General features: G+C 42.0%; 3 protein-coding genes across 4 annotated transcripts in view; all 3 read left to right on the top strand.

The window, feature by feature from the left end:
* arid3a (AT-rich interactive domain 3A) overlaps window positions 1-13,593 on the top strand; it is a 33,467-nt gene extending 19,874 nt beyond the window's left edge. The window contains exons 5-10 of one of the 2 annotated variants that reach the window (XM_080833656.1): window positions 4,854-4,926; window positions 5,817-6,000; window positions 6,652-6,899; window positions 7,706-8,002; window positions 9,041-9,127; window positions 9,398-13,593. In XM_080833656.1, coding sequence (XP_080689782.1) covers window positions 4,854-4,926; window positions 5,817-6,000; window positions 6,652-6,899; window positions 7,706-8,002; window positions 9,041-9,127; window positions 9,398-9,543 — 1,035 coding nt within the window. In that variant the 3' untranslated portion in view covers window positions 9,544-13,593. Of the gene's footprint in view, window positions 1-4,853; window positions 4,927-5,816; window positions 6,001-6,651; window positions 6,900-7,705; window positions 8,003-9,037; window positions 9,128-9,397 lie in introns of both variants that reach the window. The other variant, XM_080833655.1, reaches the window with a different exon arrangement.
* Window positions 13,594-16,001: 2,408 nt separating this feature from the next.
* On the top strand, window positions 16,002-22,878 carry ctdspl3 (CTD (carboxy-terminal domain, RNA polymerase II, polypeptide A) small phosphatase like 3; the record flags this gene model as incomplete). The annotated part of the gene is made up of 10 exons (XM_080860254.1): window positions 16,002-16,134; window positions 16,219-16,365; window positions 17,825-17,933; window positions 21,012-21,123; window positions 21,274-21,360; window positions 21,446-21,508; window positions 21,842-21,921; window positions 22,195-22,321; window positions 22,439-22,534; window positions 22,813-22,878. 10 exons carry the CDS (start codon window positions 16,002-16,004, stop codon window positions 22,876-22,878), a joined length of 1,020 nt encoding a protein of 339 aa, XP_080716380.1.
* Window positions 22,879-23,891: 1,013 nt separating this feature from the next.
* On the top strand, window positions 23,892-27,132 carry LOC308382724 (transmembrane protein 79-like; the record flags this gene model as incomplete). Its single annotated transcript, XM_080860253.1, has 5 exons — window positions 23,892-23,976; window positions 24,783-25,064; window positions 25,539-26,072; window positions 26,532-26,745; window positions 26,913-27,132. The coding sequence occupies exons 2-5, from the start codon at window positions 24,794-24,796 to the stop codon at window positions 27,130-27,132; spliced, it is 1,239 nt and encodes a 412-aa protein (XP_080716379.1). The 5' UTR covers window positions 23,892-23,976; window positions 24,783-24,793.
* Window positions 27,133-27,406: the final 274 nt, after the last annotated feature.

Below are 27,406 nucleotides of genomic sequence, written 5' to 3'. Positions count from 1 at the left end.
TGCCTGTAGGATCCCATTGATTTTAGTGTAAACAGGCAAAGGCCATGTGTGATGTTTTGGTTAAACATGTTTAGTGATGTGGGCAGCAGTGTGTCAGTAAGGCGGCAGCGGCAGCAGCAGCAGCAGCAGCAGCAGCAGCAGCATCGTGTGTTCTGGACACTTCACTCTCAGACCATCTTGGCACTTAACCCCCAACCCCCCCATCCCCAGCGGCAGCCCTCTGCTACCCCTCTGCTCCAAATTGTTAATGGAGGAGTGTTGTAAGGCGGCGGTGGGTTCCAGCCATCACCTCTTACTCACAAGGGACAATGGAGGGGGAGGGCATGTGACAAGGTATGGACAAATCAGAGGTCACAAAGGGTTAAACACTCACTGTGCCCTTATTGATCGGACAGGGCAGTGAAGGTTGCCATACTGCAGGAAGTGTGTGTGTGTGTGTGTGTGTGCGTGTGTGTTTGCGTGAGCCGGGTGATTCAGCTAGAGCTTTGTGATGAGGATTCATCTCTCAACTCAGTCATCCCCCTTAACTTTCCTCTCCCTTTCCTCCTTTCTTGTTGAACAAAAACCCTTTCCTCATCTGACAAAGCCCAGGTCTTTCTCTCTTCTCCCCTCCAGACACAACAGTCCTCCCCTTCACCCCCAGATTCATCAGCCATGGGTGTCTGTCTGTAGAGGGGCCTCCTAGCTTCAGCTCTGTGCCCCATCAGGCTCCAGTCCTGCAGATATGTGCTGATGGTCATTTGCTCTGTGCCAGCAGAAGACATTTCACCAGCTGCTATCCATGTTGCCATGACAATGGCAGAGGCGATTCAGTGCAATTATCAGTCATCAAGAACATCACAATTAGATTTGCCTTTTCATGATTAATCATTGCTCGGGTGTCAGGGCAGTCCGTCTTGTGCGTGTCTGTTTTTCTGACTGAGACACGGGTTGAAGGATTGTGCGGTTCTGTGAAAAGGTTCTGTTATGTTCTATTCTTTTTATTCGTAGTCTTTGAATTCTTAGAATCCTGGCAAATGAATCCAACAAGCACACCCTAACTGACTACTTCAAATATTGATCTGCCAGCACACAGTAAGGGTATTGTTCTTGTCTGTCTGTCTTTCTTTTTTTTTCACAAGGATGGAATTTGGTGCTTTCTGTTCATGTGACCTATTTGATGTTTCCAACTGCCCAACCCCCCCCCCCCCCCCCCCTAGCACGGAGAAATCAGAAATAGACTCACATATATGGCCTCACACACACGGAGAAAGTCAGTGTGTGATACTTAACCTCAGGTGTTTGATCTGAGGCTCCACCATGTTGAGTGTTGCATGATATAAGCATGTCAGTATGAACCAAGATGTCTTCTCAGTTTCCAGACATTTTTGTGCATCTGCCTGATCTTTCTAGTTGTACTGGGTTTATTTCTTCAATGTGAATCAGGTTGAGAAGGCAGGAATTTCACCAAGGAGCAAGGGGGGCTTGTTGTGACCTGCAGATCTGGATGTTTCAAACTCTCAGCCCTCCTTTTGTTTTTAGTCAGCCTGAAGGGTCTGTGGCCAAGGACACCGTAGATGCGGCTAGCTTTAGGTCTTTGTCTTTTATAGTTGAGTAGAGGAGCCTTAATCAGTCAAGCGTATTTATTTTTGTGTAAGAAAATAAATGGTTAGATCATTGCTATGCTATGCTGCTATGTCATTTATATTTCTTGTTAAGGTTGGTAGCGGTTCTTCATTAGATCAAGGTGCTTGTGTGGCAGAGCTTTCTGTGGCATACTCTGTTTTTCTCCCTCTTGTAACGGATTCTTGTCTTTGCGTGCAGAAGTATCACAACATCTGAGGAAGTGTCAGCATGGTCTAAGCACAAAGTGCTTGTTGCTTGTTTGACAGGACCTGGGTAGAAATCATTGTGAAAGAATGACTGTGCTCTCTGCATTTATATAGTTATTGCCTACAGTTACTTAATCATAGTCTTTTGTTAACACTGTGTGTTTTACTATATAATGTTCAGCTTGTCACCTCCATTGCCAGAATAGGCCCATATCATGTGGCTGTGTGGCACCCACTCCAGACCCCTCATGTTGAACCCCCACACCATACATGTGTCATCCCATCCCCCGCACTCTTTAGCATACTCCCTCCTCTGTCTCTGTGTGTGTACATTGAAGAGAGTGTCTTCACTGACGGACACTCACACACTATCCCCCTCCCCCTCCTCCTCACTCACTTTACCTCTCTTCCTTCTGTCTGTGAATCTCCATCTCCCTTCCTACCTGTTTGATTGGCAGGCGTGAAAGGACGGCCTAGTATTTCGGAGTGTGTCGCAGAGATGCCACGCAACCACTCTTGCTTTCCATCCTGGGCCAAACACTTCCCAAAACACTTGTTGTTGCTCAGGAGATTGTTGTATGGCACGTTGTGTCATATTTTCTCACTGTCTTTTTGTGTGCATCAATTAATAACTGCAGTTTCTGCACCTTCAGTCTATTGAATACTAAAATCATGCCTCAGGATTGAGGCACTTGAAGCAGAAGACTGTAACAAACGTTGGATGCTGTTAGTTTCATAAGAAGGTGCATGGATGCGTGGCAGGGCCACACAACAGGCTAGCGTTGTACCATTAGCATCATTTTATGTTGCTTGGGTCTCGCCTGCTGCAGAAATAGCAGTACATAATGAAATGCTTGTGGTGTTGATGATCACTTTGATCTGTGGGGGGCCTGTGGGTTCATAGATGTAACAGAGTGGCGTAAGGGCTTGAGGCCAGGCCAAGCGCTCTTCAACCTCTAGATCCTGAAACTGAAAAAGTAAGCAGAACAACAAACTGCAAAGCAACCAAAAGAAGAAGCAAAAACTGTTGAAAGGAGTTTTATGATGTTTTTGGTTTTTGTTGTTGAGGATGGCTGTATGTTGCCAGGTGGCCAGTTTGTTCAAGTGTGTGTGTGTGTGTGTGTGTGTGTGTGTGTGTCTTGACATTGAGACGCCCTATCAGTGTGTGCCCTAGATTTTACTAGATGTAAAAACCTTTGGCTCCCCACCCTTCTTTGCCAGATAAACAGATGTGTTCTGCTCAAGGTTGTAGTGAGGGAGTGGTTCTGTGTGTTAGGTTTGGTTTAGGGTGTATATCTGTATGGAGTTTGGGGGGTGGGGGGATCTCTCTCAGAGGATCTTGAGAAAAGGATGCAGCTGCATCCAGCAATAAGACTAAAGGGGCCAGATAGGGGGAGGCCAATGCTATGAAGGGGGAGGGGATATTATTGGTTGGTTCCACTGTAACATGTGAGAAAACCGTTAACCATTTTAAGTGTGTGTGTGTGTGTGTGTGTGTGCGCGCGCCTGTGTGTGCGCGCATTCTGTGTTTGCAGAGAAGGGACCCCTTTCTCCTCACGGGTTGGGTGGTACATAAGCCTGCTGCCTCTGTTGTGCATTAATTCTGTGTTACCAACTGTGCCATTCAATCAACCTGTAACCTGAACCACACACACCCACACCTCATTCTCTACCATTGTCCCCACCCACACTCATCCAATGAGAAACCCCCCCCATCACAATGTCTGTCCTGTTCTTTGATCCACCCTAGGAAGAAACAATGTAAAAACAAAAACCTCACTCTCCACAGTTTGGCAGTGGTGCCAGGCCTCTCTGAAATTGAACACAGAACCTTCCATCAGTGTCTTTGATGCTGTGGCGGTTCTTGTGCAGCACTCTGTGGCCCATGGAGGAGAAGGGGCAGGATTGCCACTGGAATGCGAGGGAAAAGGAAGGGCTGGATTGTGCTGCTATAGGGAGCTGAGAGGAAGGGGAAAAGCCAGGGGACCAAGGGGGAGATCCATTAGAAACTCTGTGTGTGTGTGTGTATGTCTGCGTGTGCGTGTGCGTGTGTGTGTGTGTGTGTGTGTTTTATGTGAATGTGTGAGCGAAAGAGAGAGGGAGAGAGACTAAGGGGAGCCATTTCAAAGATTTATAGTGTGTCCCTCCTTGAAAATGCATCCTGTAATTAAGCCTCTACTTGCCTGCAGCTTCTCCACCCTCCCCCATACACACACCCGTCTCCCCCCAGCTCTCTGATAATAAGATCTTAGGCGCACTCAGCGTCACTAATGAGCACTAAACAGCCAAAGAGAAAATGGGGAGCTTGCGGGTCACCGTGAAAATCATGGAGGAGCAGGGAAGGGGAAATAGAGTGGAGTGGAGTGGAGTGGAGTGGAGTGGAGTGGTGTGGTGTGGTGTGGTGTGGGTGGAGGGGTGTTTGTGGAGGCTAGAAGGGCCTACGTTTACTTTGCCGAAAGCCAACGTCCCCCAACTCCCAGGAGGCATAATGATTAACAGCCTTTCATATCAATTTCTCTGGGAAAAACTCAACATGGGATGGGGGGGTGGAGAGAATGTGTGTGTATGTGTGTGTGTGTGTGTGTGTGTGAGGGGTAATTTAATGTTGGGCAGAAATGTCATCCATGTCTTGTTAGATTTCCCCTGAAATTCACAGGTTCAAAGTCCAAATAGTTTTTATTTAGTCTTAACCAAGTTTTGTATGAGAAGGAAATGTTTGGCTCCCACAATGCCCTTTATTGTGTGTGTGTGGGGTGGTGTCATATCCTTCACGGGAAGGTTTGAACATGTGTTTGTGCAAAATGGCAGCTGGACTACCTCAAAATTCTCCTTCCTACTCAGTGTCTGTGTCTGTCTTTCTTTTTCTCACCCTCTGTCTCTGTCTCTCTCTCTCCCACGTCTCCCACACTAATAAAAGTCCAATCCATAGTGTCAATACATCCCAAGATATAACATGTTTTCTGTTTTGTCCTCCTCCCCCTTTACTTTCACCTTTCTATCTACCTCTCTCTCTCATCCCCTCACCCTCTCCTTTCACTACAGCTGTATGAGTTAGACGGGGACCCCAAACGCAAGGAGTTTCTGGATGACCTGTTCAGCTTCATGCAGAAGCGAGGTACGTAGCTGCAGCTAGCGCTGACACTGGTAATGTGAAGAGTGGCACTCACAGGTGGGTCCCCATTAATTCCCTGACCACTCACAAACACTAGCTCGGATTACCCTGGTTGCTTGATTGTGCTGGCCGGCGTTGGCCGTGATGGATTCTGGGAAAGATCGCAGTGATTGCCAGTTCTCGACTGCTCTTGAACACGCTCGCACAACACCCGGCCCACACCTTCTGTGACACATGAACACCATTCTCAGCTTTCATCTAGATGGGTGGATCTTGATTCATTTCTGGGATGATTGCTTTATGGTCTCGCCAGCTCTAGCTGTTCACACAGGGTATGTGGGCTAAAATAGATTGCCAGTATCTCCAGCATTTGAAAGTCACATGGAGCGGGGTTTTTGTTTAGGTTGCTGACATATCTCATTACGTCAAAACATTGCCTAGTGCCTGTGAAAGGAAAGATTTTCTCCCTACCTTTTTCTTTTCTTTGTAAAGACTTTTGCATCTGTTACATGCACGTACACTGAAGACTTTCTCTTTGGCGTTGTAATGTTATAAAGGAATTTAGTTTTGAGACGCTCCCCCATGAAAACCTCAGGATTCAAATCTAATCACTCCCAAAACCCATGTGGGTGGTTGCCCAGGCAATCTGATCCTGCCCCCTAGGGGTGAGATTTGCGTGGACTTGAAGTGGTTACAATTGCAGGATTGGAATAATCAGGACTAGCTTTATCTGCCTTTGGTGTTCCATAATTATTGCCTGAATGTCAACTTGAATGAACCTTGAAAAGACTAGTATGTGAAGGCAGCTAATGTTTTTGCCCTCTCCCTCTTTCTTTTTCCCTCTCTATCCTCACACATGAACTCATCCTCCCATCCACTCACCCACACTACAGGAACACCAGTCAACCGTATCCCCATCATGGCTAAGCAAGTACTTGACCTATACATGCTGTATCAGCTGGTGACGGAGAAGGGTGGGCTTGTGGAGGTCATCAACAAGAAGCTGTGGAGGGAGATCACCAAAGGACTCAACCTGCCTACCTCAATCACCAGTGCTGCTTTCACCCTCAGGACACAGTGAGTGCCACAGTGAGGCAGTGCAATTTGGCTGTTATCACGCAGCGATTGCTAGCTAGCAATCAGTAAACGCAAACAGCTGCCCCCTTTTCTTGTGCCATTTTCTGTTTCAGTATAGAACCGTTTTGTATTGACTAATAAACCTCAGTGTGGAGATTTCACATTTTTAAGAATTAACTCGTACTGATTTCAAGAGACGAGAATGTGTGGAGGATGGCTTGTGGTTAGCCATTGTCAACTGTCTGATGCTAAAACAATGTGTGAACAGGAAGGTATAGCTTATTCAATCCTGTTTGTGCACTGAAGTGTGCCACAGTTGAACATTTCTCCACACACCCAGTGCCTCTTGCTGGTCTTTCCCCACAACACTTACAACACTTTTAAGTTTTGTGGCTGGTTGTCCACAATGAGGTTTGCCCAGACGATGTAGATCATTTCAGAAATTCCTTCAGCCAGGTCTTAAACAGTAGACTCTTAGGCTGCCTTCATGCAGAAAGAAGTGGACATGCCTCTTAACCATTTTAACTAATCTTCTACACGACCTGCAATGTGTATCCTATACAAAAAAAATTGCATTTCCTACAATACTGGAAACAAATAGGTAAAAAGAAATGATCTGCACTGATTCCCAAATGGCTGTTTTTACCACAGATACATGAAGTACCTTTACCCTTATGAATGTGATAAGCGGGGGCTGAGCAATTCCAACGAGCTTCAGGCAGCTATCGACAGCAACCGGAGGGAGGGCCGGCGGCAAAGCTTTGGCAGCTCCCTCTTCACCTACTCTCCTAATGGCACACCCACCATGCTCTCCTCCCCCAAACTCTCCATGTCTGGCATGGGCATGGGAGTAGGTACCAATGGGGCATCACTTACAACCATCCAGAAAATCAAGAAAGGTCTGTACTTATTTTCTGTGATGTTGCCCACCAAAAAAGGCCTTTTATTATATAATATTTGTTATATTTAGTAATAAGTCTTTATTTACCCGAGTGTGACTAAAAGACTTTGCACTTTGAAGGGGCAAAAGTGTTATTTTTTTCTTCATTAAATTAGTAGGAGGCCTGTGGAATCTACCACCAAAACCATCTGAAACTTTACGTTACTTTACGTTGACTCGTATTGTTTTTTTTTCAATCTTTTTTTTTTGCTCAGTACTCTTTACTCCAGATGGCTAGATGCATTTGCATTGAGTCACATCCTTCCTGTGTGTTGGTGCCATGCAATTTTACCTAAAAGGCAGTTTTGCAATACAATTGCAAAAACCATTGCAATACATTTACTTTTGGCCATGTAGACCTGGTTGTACATTTTCAGCTTTCCTTCCATATCTACAGCAGTTATCAGTGGTACATGCCACAGGATTAACAATTTCTGCGTTATGAAATCTAGCTTTTCTTGTCATTAGCAAATTTTGCAACTTTCATAATGTCAGCTTCAGTTTCTTTAACTGACTGCATTAGATATAGTGCAAAGCACTTGAAATAATGCGTTTTGTTGAAAATTGTTTGTAATGAACAAGAATTGAACTTACTTTTCTGTGCCCCAATATTTAATGACAATCCCCTGTCTTAATATATCATCAGGCCTCTAGATGTCCACTCTTGTACTTTGATGTCTGTAAAAAGAAAAAAGTAGGTGTACATGAAGTTAACCAACCATTCTGCCCCCCCCCCCCCCCCCACCCCCCACCTCCTGACTCCAGAGGAAGAGTCTGTGCAGCCCTTGTCTGCGGCCGGGCGGCTCTCCGGGGCTCTGGCGGGCCACTCGGTAGCGGCGGCCCAGGCAGCAGCGGTGCAGGCGGCAGCCGCACAGGCAGCTATGGCGGCTCAGGTGGCCGCGCTGGAGCAGCTGCGGGACAAGCTGGAGGCGGGCGAGCCTCCGGAGAAAAAGATGGCGCTAACCGCCGAGGAGCATCAGCGGCTCCTACAGAGGGCCCTGCAGCACAACCTGCTGGCCATGACCGCACAGATGCCCATGAACATTCGCATCAACAACCAGGGTGGGTAGGGCGGCTCAGCATCACGCACTCACACGCATTGTAGACGAATCCTGACATGCGGGCTCATTTCTGACATGCTTTGCCTGTGTCCTACCTACTCATCTACTGACAGGATTTAGTGTTGTTTTTATTTGGTTACTGTAGGCATGTAAATGGACGCAGATTTGTTTTCCATTTTTGAGTTTCCTGTAAATAAACACATCCACTATGCAGTGCACATATGAGGTGTGGAGGTGGAAAATTCTTAGTGGTAATGCCTCAGAATGTCACATACTGATTTCATTAGTATGTTCTGAGAGAGAGAGAGAGAGAGAGAGAGAGAGAATCTGAGAAAAGCAGAGCTGATTTACCTGAAGGGAAATGTCATTCACACGTTCTGCCATTCATATTTTCTGCAATTACTGCAAGGGGGGGAAACCCTTCCTTCACCTCAGCATTTGCACTTCTAATTTGGTTTGCTGAAGGAGTAAATAGTGGCAGCGGTAGTAGTATTATTACATAGTCAGGGGATTTTGTGAAAGAGTCCTATGAACATTAGTCATTTCTGAAATGGGCTTGGTGGCGCATGTCTGTGTGTTGTCACATAAATAGTTGCCATGTACTTGCCCTGTTGAACTGTCTACATCCCCTCTAGTAGTTTAACTTAGATGTTTTAAATGGATGTTTAAAATGCATTATGTTAATCCCCAGACTAGTTTTAGCCTGCCAGAAAGTAAGCATATTGGTTACCGGTACATTAACACATGGAGAACATGCATATACATATACATGACTTAAAACTACAAACAGAAGAGGATACCGAAGGACAGATGTCCAGGAGGAGAAACACATATAGACTTACTCATTAACTACTCCTTCCCTTATGATGCCTTTACAATCAAACAATGCTTTATTATTACTAAGTATGACATTAATAAAGCCTCATTTTCACATCAGAGCTTGTTATCTGCCCAGCTAAAAACACAAACCGTAGAGTATAAACCACTGTGGTCCAGTCCAGCATGTTGTTTTAAGACTCATCTATTATTCCAACAGAAGGCAGGCAGGACACAGCCCTCAATCTGACCACCAACGGCATGAGCAGCATCAGCATGTCTGTCGAGCTCAATGGAGTTGTCTATACAGGTAAGAGTTCATGGCGCCACCCACTGGTGGCACACGGGTACAACATAGGGCCTGCTTCAGATAAAGAGGTGTTTTTTGACATTAATCATAGCAGAGAACGCTGGCGTATGTTTTCTAAAATATACAGGAATGCTGCAAAAGCTCTTTTCCAACTTCCCTCAGGTCTCTTAGTTCTTATGATCCAATGTTCCACAGATCAAGTTTTTTAATGTTCACTTAGGCTCGTATTTTGAATAATAGTAACTCCGGTATTTGTGCTTCCTTTCTCAGGTGTACTTTTTGCCCAAGGGGCGGGCCTGTCGTCTTCCGGTGCATCCGCGTCAGCCAGTAACAACAAAGCCTCCGGGGGGCGTGGTGTCTCCCAGTCCCTCCCACACACGCCTACCTCATCCACTTCCAGTAACCCACTGCCTTAAGTCACCTCCAACCAGTAGTGTTCTCTTTTGTTGTTGCTAAAGAAAGCCAAACATAAACCTCATTTTCTACAGAACCAATGCCAAAAAACAAGCATATACGATGGTTACAGACAAAAACCCAGACCACTTGAAATACACTATCTCAGGTTTTCTCTTTATATTCTCTCTATTGCTCAGAGGCCAAAAAAAGCATAAAAAGAAAGAAAAGAGCCAGTACATGATAAAGATATATAAATATATATATGAAGAGGGAGAGAGAGCAGAGAGAAAGATCTATGTATGCACATTCTGTGAATAATTTATATCTGCTCCATATCGGCGTGATCTGCGATCAAAAGAGAACAATAACCAGGAAAGGCAATACACCGTTTACACATTTACACAGTGACTGACTGACAATGAAGCTTCTTAAAAGGAAACTAATAATTATTATTATTATAATAATTATGCAAACATAGCAAATCTTTTATTTGAATATACAATCAACGAAGTAACTTTGTGACCTCATCATGCAGTGCTCTTTCCAGTGCGCATTGACTATGGCTATGTGTGTGTGTTTGTGTGTGTGTGTTTGTGTGTGTGCATATGTGTGTCTGTGCGTGTGTACCTGCACGCGGGCACGCACATGCGCGCGCATGAGCCTGTGAAGGCTACCTCTGGTAGAGACCCCACATACAGACATAGGTCTCTGTGAGCTGTTCCCAGGCAAGTCTGCGTGTCTTTAGTCTTTTGCGTTGTGTTTCCGTTTTTTTTTTTTTCTGTTTGGGTCATCTCCCATAGGACAAACAAAGACCTTCCTATCTGGTCTGCATCAAAATGCAGTTGTTTTCCCAAAAGTGCATTTATCGAAGAAACCTCGCATTTTTAAGATCACAGAAGCCTACAACTCCTGATGTATAGCAATCCATACCTTATATAATTCAAACAAAAAAACTTTAGAACAAATAGGAGGCATATCTCACTCAGGTACATTTATTTTCCAAGGCATTATTCAACTGTGGGTGAGGTCCATGGCAAAAAGTTCTCAGGTAAAATGGCCAGAGATGTAGGGTTAATTCATAAACTTCAGGAAGTACAAAACATTTGACCCAGGGAGGGAGAGGAGGTCACTGACTAACCCTGCTACAGGGACAACAGGGCTTAATATTTTATTCTCATTTACTCATTTTTTCTGATTTTCTCTGTCTTTGGGTATGAAATAGTTGTACGTAGATATCCATAAATATGAATTTTAATGAATATATCTGTTCCTTGTAACTTTGTATTTGTAGCACAAATTTTAATTAGCAAAAGTTCTCATTAGTTGTCATTTTCCTTGGGTTTTTTAGTTGTGTTACTCCCTTTTATTTGCAAAATACCAAATATTGAGACATACCAAATATATGTGCAGAGACAATGACATTTTAAAAATCGTTTCCAAACTATTATTCTCGATTTAAAATCAACAAAATGTTTTGATGGCTCAAGTTTGCCCAGTCTTTAATCTTTTTCAGGTTCCCAAGTCATGCACTCTGCTGCTGGACAGAAAATCCCATAGATTTTGACTTCCAAAGATAGAATGCTTTAAATCATGTGGTTACCTCTCCTTTGTGTACAGCTGAGGGCAGGAATCAATCAGTGCCATATACATTCATTGAGCAGCTGATGGTGAAGCTGATGATGATGAAGCATGAAATGACGTTCAGACCCTCTTGAATGTACCTGTAGTCTCCCTCTGGGCATGGACTCAGTGCCAGTCTGTCTACTGGATTGAATGACTTTCCAAACCTGTTTACACCAAAAACTGCACTTGATCAGCTAAAAACTTGGTATCAAATCTACAGTCATTCTCTGGTCCTTTGCCAACTTGGAAGTCTATGGCTTGGCAGTTCTTTGCTGTGGCTTCAAAAAAGACAATTTTGTGAATGTATTGAAATGTATGGCACAGACACACAGCTCCCCTACTTAACATGAGTACCAGAAATCTGGGTACACCTAGATCTTGAGTTGTAGTCAGGAGCCACACATAAATGTCCTCATAGTTGTGGACACATTATCCCAACATTAATCAAGAACAAGACAATCAAGTTCTGGAGAGAGCATGTGGAGTGTACAGACTATCCCAGATATTTATATTTTTACATTTCTTTTATGTCATTAAAACACCAGGACAGAGAACAGCTGCACCAATAACTGCTGATAGATTGACAACAATTATAAACAAATCACAAATTGGCTGAAAAGTTCAGGGGTTTTGCCAGAGTTTAGAGTATGAACTGAAACCAGATGAGTGACTTAATGGGGCTAAAATGAGTCATATATGTTGTATGTTCTCGGAACTAAATCAAAGAACAAAAGGAGATTTGTCATATGCGCCTATACATTTTTAATGCAAGGAGCATGTCAGTAGCCTTGAAATTGGGAAGCACCTAATCTGAAGAACAGGCATAAAAAAACTATTCCGTCAGATTTGCCATTCAAGGAGCCACTTCTTGTCTGCGGGTGGACAAACTGGTCTCACTTCAATTACTTCTACACAAAAATCGTGCATCCAAAATTCTTCTTAACTTTTTAATGGTACCATCAAAAGTATCTTTGTGAGTCACTGAGCGTGCTGCGCATACTAATCATAACCCTAAATTCTGCTGAATGGATTGAGACTTCTCAGGGAAGAATTATTTTGTGTCAATCATTAATCAGTATATGGAAAACAGTATACCTTGCGGCCTTATTTCCTGAACCACTGCTTCTAAAATGAGAACTACTCTACCTCAAGTGCAAGAATTCTCTATTTATGGCAATCAAATTAATCTCTTAACACAGCAAAATGGCGAGCACATCATTAATTTAAAATAGAATTGTTAATAGAGGTCCCATAAAGGGTGGTTATGAATTGTTTGCCATTTCGGCCCACCTGACTGCTGATGCTTCGAGCTGAAAGGAACTGGGCAATACATAATTCAATTTAACACTTTTGGCACTGGACAGCTTTGAAGTGAACAGGGTTAACACACAGCTATGTATCCCCTACAAAGTTTTCCTGGCCCTGATGGATGTTTTTGATACTGCAGTTGTACAGTGGCCTTGACTGCTCTGCTTGCAGTTCCTGTGTAGTCTTGTTTCCACATTTCTTCACATTATTTTAGCACGGATGCATTTTATTTATTTTTGTCTTTATTTTATTATGTTTTTTGAAAGGAATCTAAATTAAATAATCAATCTTTACACAGAGCCTTACATCTTTTAAAGCATGCAAAATGTGTTATGTTATTGTATAGTGCAAGGACAAAACATTGTATTATAAAGAAGACAATGTGGTAATTGTAAATGTAGGATGCCTTATACAATAGCTATTTTAAGTAGCAAGATTCAGTTGCCTAAGATGAGAGAAAAAATATTCAGATATATAAGAACACAGAATTCTTGTAACATAATAATAACACATAATTGTTTGCTTAACTATTGCTTTCACATGGGAATTTGGAGTATAAATGAGGCATTTGTCGTCTTCTCAGGAAATACAGTTCTACCTCCATAATGGACATATTCATTCTTGGGCTATGGTTACAGTTTTAGTGTGTGCATAAAAGAGTTATTCTATATTTTATGTGTTACAGTTGATTTCGACAGTAGCACTTTTGCATAAGGTTTGATTTTAACTTCTCGTTTTGATGCATTCAAATACTACTTTTAAATATTTTTTTTTTGTATCTGTGAACGTGCTCTGTGTGTTCTGTTTAACATGATTCTTGCTATGCTACAACCATATCTTACCCAGTTAATTAAAATGTGGATTAAAAACCATAGAGGAAAAGCATGAGGATGTGGTATTGAATCCCACATATTGTTTTCAAATACAAAAGCAGAAGCATTGATTTGAGACATGCACATTAGAATGTTAGATGGTGTGAGGTGTGTTCAAGACAGTTTCAATACTGCTTTACTTTTATTTCCTCTTCAAGGGGCGAGGACGACCCTTACCTATTTAATCAAAGGCGTTTGTATGTGTGAATACTTAACTTTATTTTGAATATAACTATATTAAATATATCAATTTTTCAAACATGCAAACAGCTGTCAACTAAAATGTTATTTTTGCCTCATCACATTTAGTTTCTTCACCTACATTTTTTTCTTAAGACATTCACACAAGTGGGTGGATGAATGTGAAACCATAATTTATGCAAAGGGTTATCTAGCACTCTCTCCTCTCTCTTCTGTTGAATGTCAGTAGCATTTGGATTGGAGATTTGCTGGGGCATATGATTAACATAGTGTTTTTTAACTTGTGCAACTCTTTTAAAAACTTTCATTTTAAATGCCTTTTTCAAAATTGTCTCTAACAACTATCTGTATACAAGGCTGCAATGTAAGTAAAAAGTTTTAAAAGGGTGTGTGTGTGTGTTTGTCTATTCAGCCTTGTCTACTAATGTACAGAGCATTGTCGCTTGCAGTTAACAAATATTCATGTCAGTGGTTTGTAACAAAAAGGTAAAAAAAATACACTCGGAAAGTTTACATTTTATATCTGTCCCACAACGTTTTTTTTTCAAACTACAGATATTGCTAATTTAGAGTTTTGACTGTAAATCAAAATGTGCTTAAGTAATAAAATTAAGTTCTGATATTAAATGTGTCTGTGTGTGGTTTCAGTAATCTAAGATTACATTTTGATTTTGATGTAGTTTAGCTTAGAATGTGATGTCTTTTTTAGGAGCTCTCAGAATGTATCTAATCCTGTCAAATACTAGGCTGCTAAAGGCTATGGTGGCATTTTGCATTAAAATCGCCAAACATATATATATATTTTTTTGCAACATGTTTCATGGCTACTGCCTAGCATAATATTGTCGATTGCAACGTGACAGTCTCCTCACGTGGAGTCTGGTAGAGCGAAGTCTCCGCCCAGTGAAGACGTCTGTTGCCATGATACGCTGGCTGATCGACCAACCCCGGCAGATTTAAAAGACTAACGGGAAAAAAAACACTGGTCAGCCATTAAACCCCTATACATGTCTATGATTAAACCTGTTCGCTGATGACCTGAACTGGGATGCGTGTTGTGCAAACACGAATTCAAATACCGGCTTCTGTGTCTCTTGTTTGTCTTTCATATTGTATCATCGACTACATTTTTGCCTAAAGATGAGACTACGGTCAAGAAGTATTTCTTTAGGGAGCGAATCACCTCTAACGCCCAACGTTAAACGGTGTAATGCTAACCCTCGTCGACAACAAGCCTCAAAACAAACATCCTCCGTCGAGAAGCAGAGTCAAATCAAGGTAGGCTACTACGGTTTGTTTGCTAAATCAACAGTGAGTAATGGCTGGGTAATTTGCTGTATTAAAGCTTAATCAGGTTCGTAGCCCATCCAAATTCAAAGAATCGGTTTGCTAGATAGCTACCTAGCTAGCATAGATTAACCGACAGCTGATTAGATGCATTGGTTGCTAGCTACGTCAGCATCGGGGTAACATTAGTCAAAGCTGGCTAGATGGATTTACGCTAACATTGTCAATGTTGATGTTAGCGTCCTCACCAGGAGGCCCTCCCTGTTGAACCCTTTTAAAGTAACGTATGGCTTGCTATCAAACTAAGCTAAGTAGCACAAATTGTCTACTTATGATAAGTCCAAATTTGGTTGGGTGGCATAACATTAAGTTTGACAGCCAGTTAATAGTTTATCTTAAATGGCAACGTTTACAATAGCGCCATACACTAGTTGAACCAGTTGGCTAGCTATCGCTAATATACCACAACTTATCCCAACTTCCCCGATGCTAGCTAAAGTTGGTATCATTTTGAATAAGTTGGGGTAAGTCCGTGTCAAATTCAGAACTTTACAACAAAAACAAATACCTATGTATCCATCAATTGTACCATGTTTATAAAACAGCCAATTCAGGTCATTAAAGTTAGAATGTTATCCGAGAAGATTTGCCCTTGACTGACATGGATAGCATACCTGTCAACGTTAATGTAAGCACAGTGACATAAGTTAACTACCGATATTTAATGTTAATCTCATTCATCTTCTGACTGCATGAATAAAAGTGAGGTTCAGATTGTGTAGTTTAACAGAAGTCACCATCTCATGTATGCTAATCGTGCAAGAAGCATGCAGTTCATCTATGTTTACGTGAAGTCCACTTAGTACATCATACAGTTTGTGCATGTTTTACTATGTCTAATGTTAGCTACATGTCAGCAAATGCTTTACGTGTAGGGTAAACGTTGCGACTGTTGGTGTACAACAGTTAACAAGTTATTCAACACACGCATTGCTTCTATGGCAACTGTTTGTTTCTTTCGTGTCACGCAACCCCAACTAGGCCTCTTTGGGAAGCGGCTGTGTTTACAAATGTTAAATCGTGCGAGTTTTGTGACGCGTATGGGCCTAATACTTCAGTCCGGTTCATTATTTTTAGGCCTGTTTTGTGACAACACCCCAACTGCTTCTAATTGTCTTTCTATTGTAATGCAGGAAGAGGAGCCTGCACAGCTAGACTCCGCTGATGTGTTTGATGCCCATGACGTTCCAGTGGCCACTAGACGCCCCATGCCACGAATGGTTGGCAGGAAAAGGGCCCTGCCTTTTGAGGATAAAGAGGGTATGCCAACTTTTGCTTTAAACATGTGTACGGTCATTGACTGAAGGGCTCCTCCTAATCTGTATTAACTGCTTTTACTTGAAGATGTGGACTTCCGTACCCCAGTTCGTGTGCGACACCAAAGACTGAACACCTTAGCTGAGAGTCAACCTGCCACACCCACACCTCTCTGCCTCACCGCACGGAACATTTATTCCCCAATTGTTCGGTTCCTCACCCCCACCAAAGAGAGTGAGTACTAAACCAGTCCTTTATGGCATGTTTGCTGTGTTCTTGTTTAGACTAACATGATAAACAACAAGTTTCTCTAAATGAACAGTTACAATAAAGCAATAATCATCATGAGGGCCCTACTAGCACAATTTACTCAGTATGACTGAAATAACTAAAATCAGGAAACTTAGACTTAAGTAAAGTAATTATGATCTAGCCCTCAAAGTTCTTAGTCAGAACAAGCATGTTGACATTTTTCAGCCTGCGGGATGTCCTGGTGCATGCCATTTGTTTCATGCTTTCATCCGGTATTGGCACTGTTGGAACATTCATGCAGTGGTATTACATAATACCGCACAGAACTATAATCCTGAAATAACACCCAACCCTAAACCCCACTCACACTGATGGTGTTTATTTGTTGCTGTATTGGTGACATGTTGGACTGGCATCCAATGTTGTGAATATGGCAAAGTCAGACTGTTCTCTATCTCCTCTATTTATCCTCTGGCGACCTAGTGACATTAACAACTTGTTATGCCACGGCTCCAGTGGAACTTTTAGCAATAAGGTTTTCGTCTTCTATAAAGGAGAGGGAGGACTTCTCCCCCTTCCACCAGTACATTGATACGAGTAAGCCCTTGCCCTATTGATGTCCCATTATTTTTCTCAGATTTGTTTAATGCCATCATCCGCAAGTGGTTGGGATCACTTTCAAAACCATTACTGTGTTTTTATTAGTGAGCTGATTTTGAGGAATTAAAGCTAAGGAAGCTTTTAAATAACCCTCAACGGTTTTAGAGACTCATTTGCATGAAGCTTGTCATGTTTTGCGCTTGGATATTTTCCTGCCTTTTCTCCTTTGCTAATCTCATTCCTATATATGAGACCTTTCAAGTTAACATGATTGGAATCCTTGAGCCACCATGACCACCCACACACATAAACAATCAAAAATGCAACCGGTGCAGACATTTTGTTATGCTGGGAAGAGATCTTCTGCTTCTTGCATTACAACTTGGTTTCCTGAATTGGAATTAGTGAAGGATTATGCAGTGGCTGATCGACCTTCTTAAATTAAACAGCATTTTTCCCCCCATAGAAAGTATTTGCAAACAAATTCATTATGAATTCTGAATATGATTTCCTTTATGTGGTTTTGTTATATTAACAGCCAAATACAACAAATGAATATCTCCAAATAGGGATTACCCCCCCCCCCCCCCAATAGAGAATAGTGACTGAACAGACCTCCCACAGATGGGTGTATTTACTACAGGTTTATTGATTGGACAGACAACTAGTTAAAGCCTAAGGTTAGTCACTTACAGCCTTTTATTTTTTTCTGATGTCTTTCCATGATGAGTCAGTTTAAGATGAGCTCAAGTGCTGTTCATCAGGAGGAGAGGCCCGGTGTGTAAAGTGTTTATTCCTGAGAGGCGATGGTGATGTATACTGACCTCTGCTCTCTGTGCAGATGTGGAGTCTCCCCGAGGGCCCCTCCTGAGCCCAGAGCCCTGCGTCTTTGCCTTTGGTACTATTTCCCCTCTTGCCGAGGAGGAGGACAATGACGAGGTCTTCAGCCCGTAAGTCTATATTCACTGCTTTTTGTTGGCTATAGCCAGACTAGCTAGAGATTGGATTTTCTTAATCCGTAATATGAATCAGTCTGTTGGCGTGTGTGCCATTAGCAGTGGTTTACTGATATGTTCCCAGAGCATTTATTTGCTGTGTTCCCAAAGACTTATTTTTTATGTTAAACTATATTCACTTGGATTGTAAACAGACGATGCTCAAACATCACGAAAAGCTGTTATTTAACCATCTATTTTCCAGTTGTGATGAGTGTTGGTTACTCCATATAGCCTGACGATGTCATACTCATAATTCTAGTCAGAATATGAGTCTGAGACTGAACCATTGGGCTGTGATTATGGGGCGTGTTTCAACGAACCAGGAAAGAAAATGCCTATTTGCTGAATTGGATACCTAGAACCAATCAGAGCAACGTTGTATTACCATCTGATAGATTAAACTTTTACCTGATCCCGTAGGAAGGACGGCAAAAACATCTTTTCAATCGACAAATGCCTTGATCGCGTTTCTCTGTTCCTCTTTCAAAATGAATGCGCTGTCAATATCTGTTGAGATATGCCTGCTCACGTTACTTAATTAGCACTCAAGGCTAGAAGCTACCATTTGTTTCAATGTTTTTTTTGTCTACGCGTTAGCATAACCTATCAATAATGGTCTAGAGTGCTTCAGTTAAGAGCTACTATCCTCGGCAACATTCGTGTTGCACATACACAACTAACCGAGTCAATGTAGACATAAAAAAAGTTGTGTAGATAGCTTATATCATATCAAATATGTCCCACTAAGCTCCCGAGACGGCGCCATCTTTGTTCGATGTATATTCTATCTAGGGATGCAACGGTACAGTGTGGCCACGGTTCGGTTTGTATCACGGTTTTTGGGCCACGGTAACGGTTCGGTTTCGATATATCAATATTATCCTGCCGCTAACACGCATTAGGTTATATTTGTCTTTTCTATTTCAAGTCAACAAGGTGCTTCTACTCACACTTGCAGAGACAATGCAAGATGCAATTAAATGTAAAAAGGGCACATATTAAGTCAAATCACAAAATGTATTTTAAACAAGGAACACTATTCTGGCCTTCTGTAAAAAACAGGCAATATTAAATATAGTAAAGTGCAGTACCTACTGTAAAGTAATGTGAAATGTAAACATTGACATTATTCAATAAACTAAAACAACAAACATTGTCATTCACACACTTAAACCCTAGAAAATACTTAACTGTTATAAATACACCCTTAAAGAACAACAGAACAAACCTCCTCTCTCCTAGTCACTTCGTACAGTTCTGGAATTATTTTGCTGCTGAAATGCGTGCGGGAGGGGATATTAAAACGAGGATCAATGGTCTTTATCCTGTGACGGAATCCCGTGCCTAAAACTACTGAATAGGGCTGCATGTCTTTCCCTATGAAGACGCCCATTGAGTTGGTTATTGCCTTGTGTTTTTCGGAATTATTTGCATATTGTTGCTGAAATGCTGCAGCAATGGATGGTTGTGTTTTCGGCGACAAACCGTGCTGCTCCGCTTATAGTTACAGCCGGGTGATGACGGGGCAAGTGGCTCAACATGTTGGATGTATTACCTGTGGAGTAGGCGATCGTAGTAAAGCAATGCTTGCACACCGTGCTTTGCTTGCTGACGATCTTTTTCCCTTTATCATCATACTCCACACTGAACCCAAAATGTTCCCATACAGCTGATTTGTAAGATGACGGTGCCTCTTTCTTTTCTCCGTGTCTTGTTGACTTGCCAAGATCGTGCTGCAACAGGGTAAGTTTCGTTTACCCCACATGGAGCTCCAGCGTCTGCATTCAGAGCGCTGATTGGCTCTTGGGAAAGTCAGTACAATTCTGATTGGTTGTTGCATGGTTGTGGAGCGCAGAACTCATCCCCTGGGTCCCAAACAGTCATGGCTATCGCCCAATACATGCGTGCATTCATTATAACCACATATTAAATTAAAAGTTTAATGTCACCCATACCGTAATATCGCGGTTCACCTGGGTCAACCGAACCGAACAAGGCGAACCGAACGGTTCGCTAAAATACCGAAAACCGTTGCATCCCTAATTCTATCTATCATCAGGTCATCTGTCCATCAACGTATAAAGCCCACCCTTACAATTTGACTTGTTTTAGATTGCTTTCTCAACTTTTTCGAAACGTTTAATCCCTCCCAACTAGCTCGACTCCAGACTGAATCTCCCAGACCAAAAATGTTGTGGGCGGAGTTCAGGCTGGTATCCAGGCTATACTCCATAGTTAACAGTCCAGAAATGATGCCTGTTCCACTCCCCACCTCTTCTTGGCGTCTATGTAGTGGCTCTATTGCTGGCACTGCTTAGAAACATTTGCCCATCTAGATGTTCATCAGTGGAATGCAACAGCGGCTTAAAGGAGCATTGTGGCGTTCTGGTCTAAAACTAGTGACCTACTTATCTAAAAAGCATGCACAAACTTTACAAATACCACCAACAGCCCAGTTGGCACTGATAAAAGTTTGATAACTGGTGTCTTTTGATAATTTACATGACCATCATTCATCAAAATGAATTTAAAGATGATAATAATAATAAAAACATGCCTTTCAAAAAAACGGCAAATTGTTTCCAAGTGGTGCAGTCAACCTTCTGGCGAAATATTGTTGATATTTGAGCTCAAATCAAATCACGCACTCCCTTCCGTCCATCTGAAGCAGCATGGCTGGAATTGTTCATGGCCTCGTCTGATCCACTATGTTTGTTATCCATCTTTGTACAGAGCCAGGACTGTGTACAAACATTAGTGTTTTTAAGTATACATATTGACTGGACACCTATGGGATTGTGAGGAGTAATTTGCTGAAGTGTATTTTATTAGAATTGCTGACAACTTAAATAGCAATACACCCCAATTACAGTCCATTATTTAAACTGGCCTCACAGCAACAACTGTGTGGCCACTGGCCAGTTTAAAGTCTTCTCAATTGACTTAGAAGGGATGTGCTCCACAAAATACCAAGTTCCATGCTAATCCATTATCCCTCCTCTGCAAATATGCCTCTTGTGTTGTATGCAGATTTACTTTTGTCAAGAACATTCCATCACTATCCCAACATGCAAGACCTACAATCAAAGACATACCACCCAAGACCAGAAGCACACCTCAAGCCACTCTGGTGTTGGATCTGGTGAGTTCTCTAAACACGGCAGCCCTTGCTGTTGTTGATGTAAAAGTGTCTGTGTGTGAGCAGGCATCCAGACAGCATACTCTCTGAGAAATTCTGAGGACCATGCCATGAGATGGTGGAGAAAAAAAACACTTTTTTTGCATTTTTTAGGATGAAACTCTCATGTTCAGCTCACTCAGCGTCATCGAGGATGCTCAGTACACATTTCACACAAACTTTCAGGACAATAAATACAAAGTAAGTGGGAAAGGCCTGCTCAAATGAAGATTTATACATGTATAAATGACACTGTGCATCAGTCTCATACTCTGTTTTCTTGCAGGTCTACGTGATCCTCAGGCCATACGTGAAAGAGTTTTTACAGGCCATGTCAAAAATCTTTGAGGTATAATTGATTTAATAACCTACTGTTATAGCTTTAAAAGAAATGGTAGTGGTGCACCTACCAAATTTGTACACATAATAATTTACAACTTTGTTAGTGCCACTGTCATAACGGGGTGGGTGTTATGTAATGAAGGTTTACGCATAAAAATTAGGTTATATTTTGTCGAACCTTACATTGTTTTTATTTCACAAGTTGCATGACATTTGTTTAGGGTGGGATGTGTTATTGCTCTGACAATGCAGTATGTTATTATCTCTGCAACTGTTGAAAAACTATGGAAATTACGACATTGAAATTAAAAGCCCTCCCCCCCCCCCCATTTTTCTTTAGATGTTTATTTACACGTCAGCCAAGAAAGAATATGCTGAAAACATTGTGGACATTTTGGACCCCAAGAAGAAGTTGTTTCGGTAAGATTGCCCACTTCCATCTCCTGCTTGCCCACCTATAGTGGCCTATATGTTCTCCTTCTACAGATTTAATTTCTGTTCAGTGTCTATGATATACATAGTTTTGGAAACTTAATATAGTAAGATGGAAATGATTTTCTAAATGGTTTACTCTAAATATCGTTCTGAACTGCTTTACAATCAAATAAAGCTCAATATGAAACTTGCCTCTAATTATTGAAATTGTTTCCTTGTGAAAATTGGCATCATGAACAAACATTTTGTCCATCTTAGTCATCGCCTGTACCAGCAAAACTGCTGTTGTGTTCTGGGACACTATGTGAAGGACCTGAGTGTGCTGCAGAGGGATCCAATGAGGACCGTGATCCTGGACAACGCTCCTCACACCTACCCATACCATGTACGCATACTTCCACAGTTGAGACCATTTTTAGTGAGATATCCACAGAGTTGTCCACCTCAGGTGAAGAGCAACCTAACACTCCCCTCCCCCCTTGGGTTTTTCTGTCCGCTCCAGCTGATGAACATGATTCCTGTTAAGAGCTGGTTTGGGGAAGAGGGCGACCGGGAACTTCAGAGGCTGATTCCCCACCTGGAGAAACTGGCTGAAGCGGTATGTTTCCCCCCCCCCCCCAGGCCATCTCAACAGTACAATAGGACAACTGTGGGGATGCTACGTCTGAAAACAATGGTTGCTGTTGTGTTTTCACACATTCACATCACTCCAATTGTACTCTTCACTAGTGGGAACTCCTGCCTTGGTTTCGGCTTCTGCCAGTAGGCTGTTTTGTATTTTGATGTGCACTATAATTATAAAGAACCATATTATTGTTCAAATGTATTTCACCAAAGCAGGACTTGTTTTTAACTAAGGCTTTCTTTTGTACGTAGGAGGATGTTCGGGAGATACTGAAAAGAAGGACCGATCACTTCCACAGGCTCCTGTCTGAAGACTAACCCCAAGCTTGGCACAGTGCTCCTTGCCTCTCCCTTCTCTGTTGAGCCCATTCTTTACCACACACACGTGGATATAACTTTACACATCACATTATGCAAACCTCTGATTTTGTCATTTGTCAGCCATAGAGCTTAAATCCAAAATGAACAGCAGTGAAAGTATTTCCACCTCATCACCTATCTTTCACCACAGGAATAATGACTAAACTGAACCATAGACCTAGACCATTAGAATATTGTATTTTGATGGCCGGTATGTAACTTTCTGTTATGACCTGCTCTGCCACAATATGCCCATATTGTCTGTGTGCACTAGAGGAGCTTCTGAGCAATACTGTTATGATGTTGATTGATACATTTGAGAAACAACTGTACACTGGCTTGTACATTTAATGTTTGTAATTTGCTGTAAATATTCATTCATTCTACATGTAATTTCTATTCTTTTTTTAAATAGCTATTTATCCTGTCATCCTTTATCCAAGCATAATTTATGTAATAAAAATGAGCGTCCATGATTGTCAAAGTTTTTGTTTTCAATGTGAAATAGATAGAAATGTATACAGTTCTTAAAAATTCAAGGCAAGCACATATGCATTACGATTACAGGTCTTTTTTTTTGTTGTTGCTTTTTTTTTATATTATTATTTATTTTTTGTTTTGTGTTAGGAGTTGGCCCATTATGCCCATGATGCTGTAATTGGACTACCAGAGATTAGATTCACGAGAGAAACTTTGGTTGGTCTCGGTACTCAATCAAACTGTTTTTGTGTTGTCATAAAGATAAAAGAGTATTCATATTTCGCTCTTGACTTTAACATTTAAGTAGACGGCCTTTAACCAAGAGAGCCGATTTGAAGGAGACAAAGAACAACTAACTTGTCGCCCAGCCGTAACGCAGTTATTCGCTCCTTATGGCGTGTGTTCCGAACAACTGTGGGCGGGGGTTAAAGTGTAGTATTTTGTCTGACTTGAAATTTGATTCAGAAGTTTGGTGAGTCCATACTGCGAAAAGAGAACAAGAAGCACACGGCGGAGACGAAAGAGATTATATTCCATGAGGAACTGATTCCTTCTTTAACTCTTCTGAAGTTGCATGTAAGTTTTTGACTATTTGAACGAATAAGGAATGCATTAACTTTTTTTTAATCTAATATAGTTTGAAAAAATAAGCTACCTTGTTCGATTCCTAGAGAGAAAATGCTGAATTTCTTCTGCAAATACTCGCTTTGAATAGGCTATAGTCAACAAAAGGTATTGCTCTTGACAACGGTCTTGTGCGATAGCTGTGTCATGAATAGACGAATGTGAGACTTTGTCAAATTAATTTGAATCGGTCAAAGTTTATAGTTTATATGTTGTGCAAATTCTAAATCATGTCTAAATAAAGCTTTCCACAGTAGGTCCTAATTATCGAGGAATGGAGGAGGAAAAAAGTCGAGGAATATATTAGCCTACCTAGTATTAAGGATTGCCTGTTGCAGTGATGACTGAGACAATGAGGCTCAAACTGTGAACTATGCATCGCATTAAAAGAAGCCTGCACGTTGTTTTCCGTTAATAGAGTTTCGTTAAAGCTGTTCTTAAAAATGTGAATATCTTCATGCAATTCACTTCAATGTAGATGACTCTTAGCTACGTCGTCGCCCGCCACAATTGGCGCTGCCCCAGGGGGAGATTCGAAAATTGAATTCCCAGATGTTCGTATTGCACAGCGCGACTCGGAAAAATCGTTTGAACCTCCGTCTGGCTGTCTTTTAGACCATTACTCGAGTCCCAACAAAAGATTATAAAACCTGAAGCAACTGAAGGAATTTCCAGGCACAGAGGTACTGGAAATACAATTTAAACAAAACAAAACCAAGAAAAAACTCTAAGTCTACGGTGTTTTATTTTCCTTATAGGTGGCACAAGGATGACATCAATACAACGCCCTGTCAACAATCAGCAAGGTACTCAAGAAATCGAAAGTGTGAAGGAGTCCATCAATGACATAATCAATCAGCTACAGGACATTGATCCCTCACGCCTCTCATTCTCTCCATTCCTTGACTTGGACACCCAGATTTCTTTGGCCCCTGTGTCTGACAGCCCAGAGTCTTCTGTGGAAGAGCTCCACTCTCCCACTCATTCTATACCTGGCTCTCAACTGTGCCTCCAAACCCAGGCTGCCGATGACCATAATGGTAAATGTCTGATGATGTGTGCTTACAAATGTGTTGTGAACCGTGAACTAGATATAGTTAAAAAAGAAGTTTAAAATTAAAAGTGAAAATCTTCCTGCATTACTTTTAAGGGGCTTCAGCTAACATCTAATTGAGTCAGATAAGCTCATTAAAAAAAAATGTAAAGGAATATTTGTGATCTATCTTTACCAAAGTTAAATATCACGTTGTATATATCTTTCGATATTCGATACTAACCTGTGCAATGAACCATTTCCTTTTAGATTTCAGTTCTGGAATTTTAAAGTGTCCCTCGATTTAATATTGTGCTGTGTAGAACATGTCGCCTGTGTGTGAAAATGTGCTCCAATCCAGAACATGAAAAGGCTGTGTGAATTAACCACCTAACTCAATTCAGATATGTGCTAGATGTCAACATAGGCTGATTCAATCCAATTTGTTTACAACATTTAGAGTTTTCTCTGTGTTTTATAGGACTCAATTGTTTCAATGAACACCAGAAACCATATGGTCATGTGGAGGACACTATAGATGACCCTATCACCATGGACCTAGCCCCTGCACTTCCTGCTGAAAGCACACCTGAAAAGTTCCACAGCCAATCACCTGCTCATGGACCTAACGGTCTGCCAAGTGGGGCAGATGACCAGTGGAGTCCCTCAGGATCCAATCAGCTAGAGTCAACGATAGGAGAGAGCCATCCCCTTATTCGTTCCCCACCGGAAGCCATTGAACTGAGCCTTTGGACTGCACCTGAGCAGGAGAACTGTGAGGGGGGTCTGGTTCTTTCAGAGCAGAAGCATGGATGCTGCTGCTGCAGTGGGTGCTTCAAAAGTGGACGAGTTTCAGCTTTCTGCTCAACTGTAGCCTGCCTGCTTTGCCTACCAGGGCTTCTGTACGCGCTGTATTTATACACACCCATAGAAGCGCCTCTGTGCCCTGACACAACCAGCCGACTGGTCTTCACTCTCAGCTGCTGTGCAGTTGCTGCTGTTCCTATCTTGATTGGTGAGTTGGGTTTTCCTCTACACTAAGACTCCAGCACCATGTACCAGATGGTCAGGGTGGGTAGAAGTGGCCCCTAACCACAGATTCAGGACTAATTTAGAGTTTGGTCTTATTATGGGTATAGTTAGACTGGGTAATGGGAAACTGATGGCAGATCTGTATTAAAGGGCAACTTGTGCCTGAAGGACGAACGTAAATGAGTGGATCATTTACTCTGGAATGACTACACTTGAAACAACACATGGATTAGAATGAAAGGAGAAGGCCGTCCTGCTAGGTTTCTAAATTCAAACACAGTAATTTCCTGGACAAAAATAGGAAATAAAGGGCTGACGTATTTTTTTCTTCCTCTGCCCCACCCAATTTTCTTCTGTTGTTTAACTAACGATTACTTTCAGTGTCCACTACATGATTCCTTGAGTCCCTCACATCAGTAATTAGCTCTTTCCTCTCCTCCAGCGATGCTGACCGCTGGTGTATGCCGGTTTTGCTCTGGTTCCCTGAGGCCTGTGGTAGACAACCCTAGTGCTCCTGCTCTCGTGCAGATCTTTGTTGTGGGGTCTGTGGTTCAGCTGTTCCTCTACATCCTCAATCTACTCATCCTGGCTACCTTTTTGCCTCAAAGCCAGCTGAGGGTGATACCTATCCTAGCTGGAGTGTTCATCGGAGGACGGTAAACATTTTAACGTTCAAAGTCATAAAAGTTAATTGTGGATTAGGTCTTAGTTAAAGTTTAAAGTGAAAGTCTCCTTGCTTTTAAACCATGTCATTATAGGGTCTACATCAGTTGTTTTTAATCATTAACACACCTTTCATTGGTTCACTCTATATTACTCTCAGGATTATCTACTGGCTGTTACTTCACACCTGCAGCTCCTGGAGAGCATTTGGATCAGGACTCACCATCTTCCCACTCCTCACCATGTTGGCCTTCAACATCTACTGTCTGTTCGACCTCGGCTCAAGGGACCTTTTCTTTGGGTCGGACACATCGTATGCTGATGAGACGAGTCCTTCAACCTGGCCCCAAAACATCTCCATGAGTCTAGGTGACACATAAGACACTGGTGGGCTCATCAAGAGAGTGGGGAGATGCTGCTGAACTCTGCTCCTTCACGGGTGAAAACCTCACTCCAAAAATATCCCATTCCTGTGGTTCACAATTCGGCTTAGCTTCAAGCTGCGCCAATAAAATTGAGCGCCAAGCCAGTAAATCCTCAAAATTGTGTTTCGCTGCTCTTGTGCAGGACTGTTCATTTCAGTGTTTGTTTATTGTGGATGATTTTAAGTAACCAGTGCAGCTTGGAACCTTTCCCTCTGTGTTTGTGGAGGGA

Source organism: Sprattus sprattus, assembly GCF_963457725.1.
Source record: "Sprattus sprattus genome assembly, chromosome: 2".
NCBI lineage: Eukaryota > Metazoa > Chordata > Actinopteri > Clupeiformes > Clupeidae > Sprattus > Sprattus sprattus.
The sequence above is the reverse complement of the archived record's forward strand: the minus strand, read 5'-3'. Positions and strand labels throughout refer to the sequence as shown.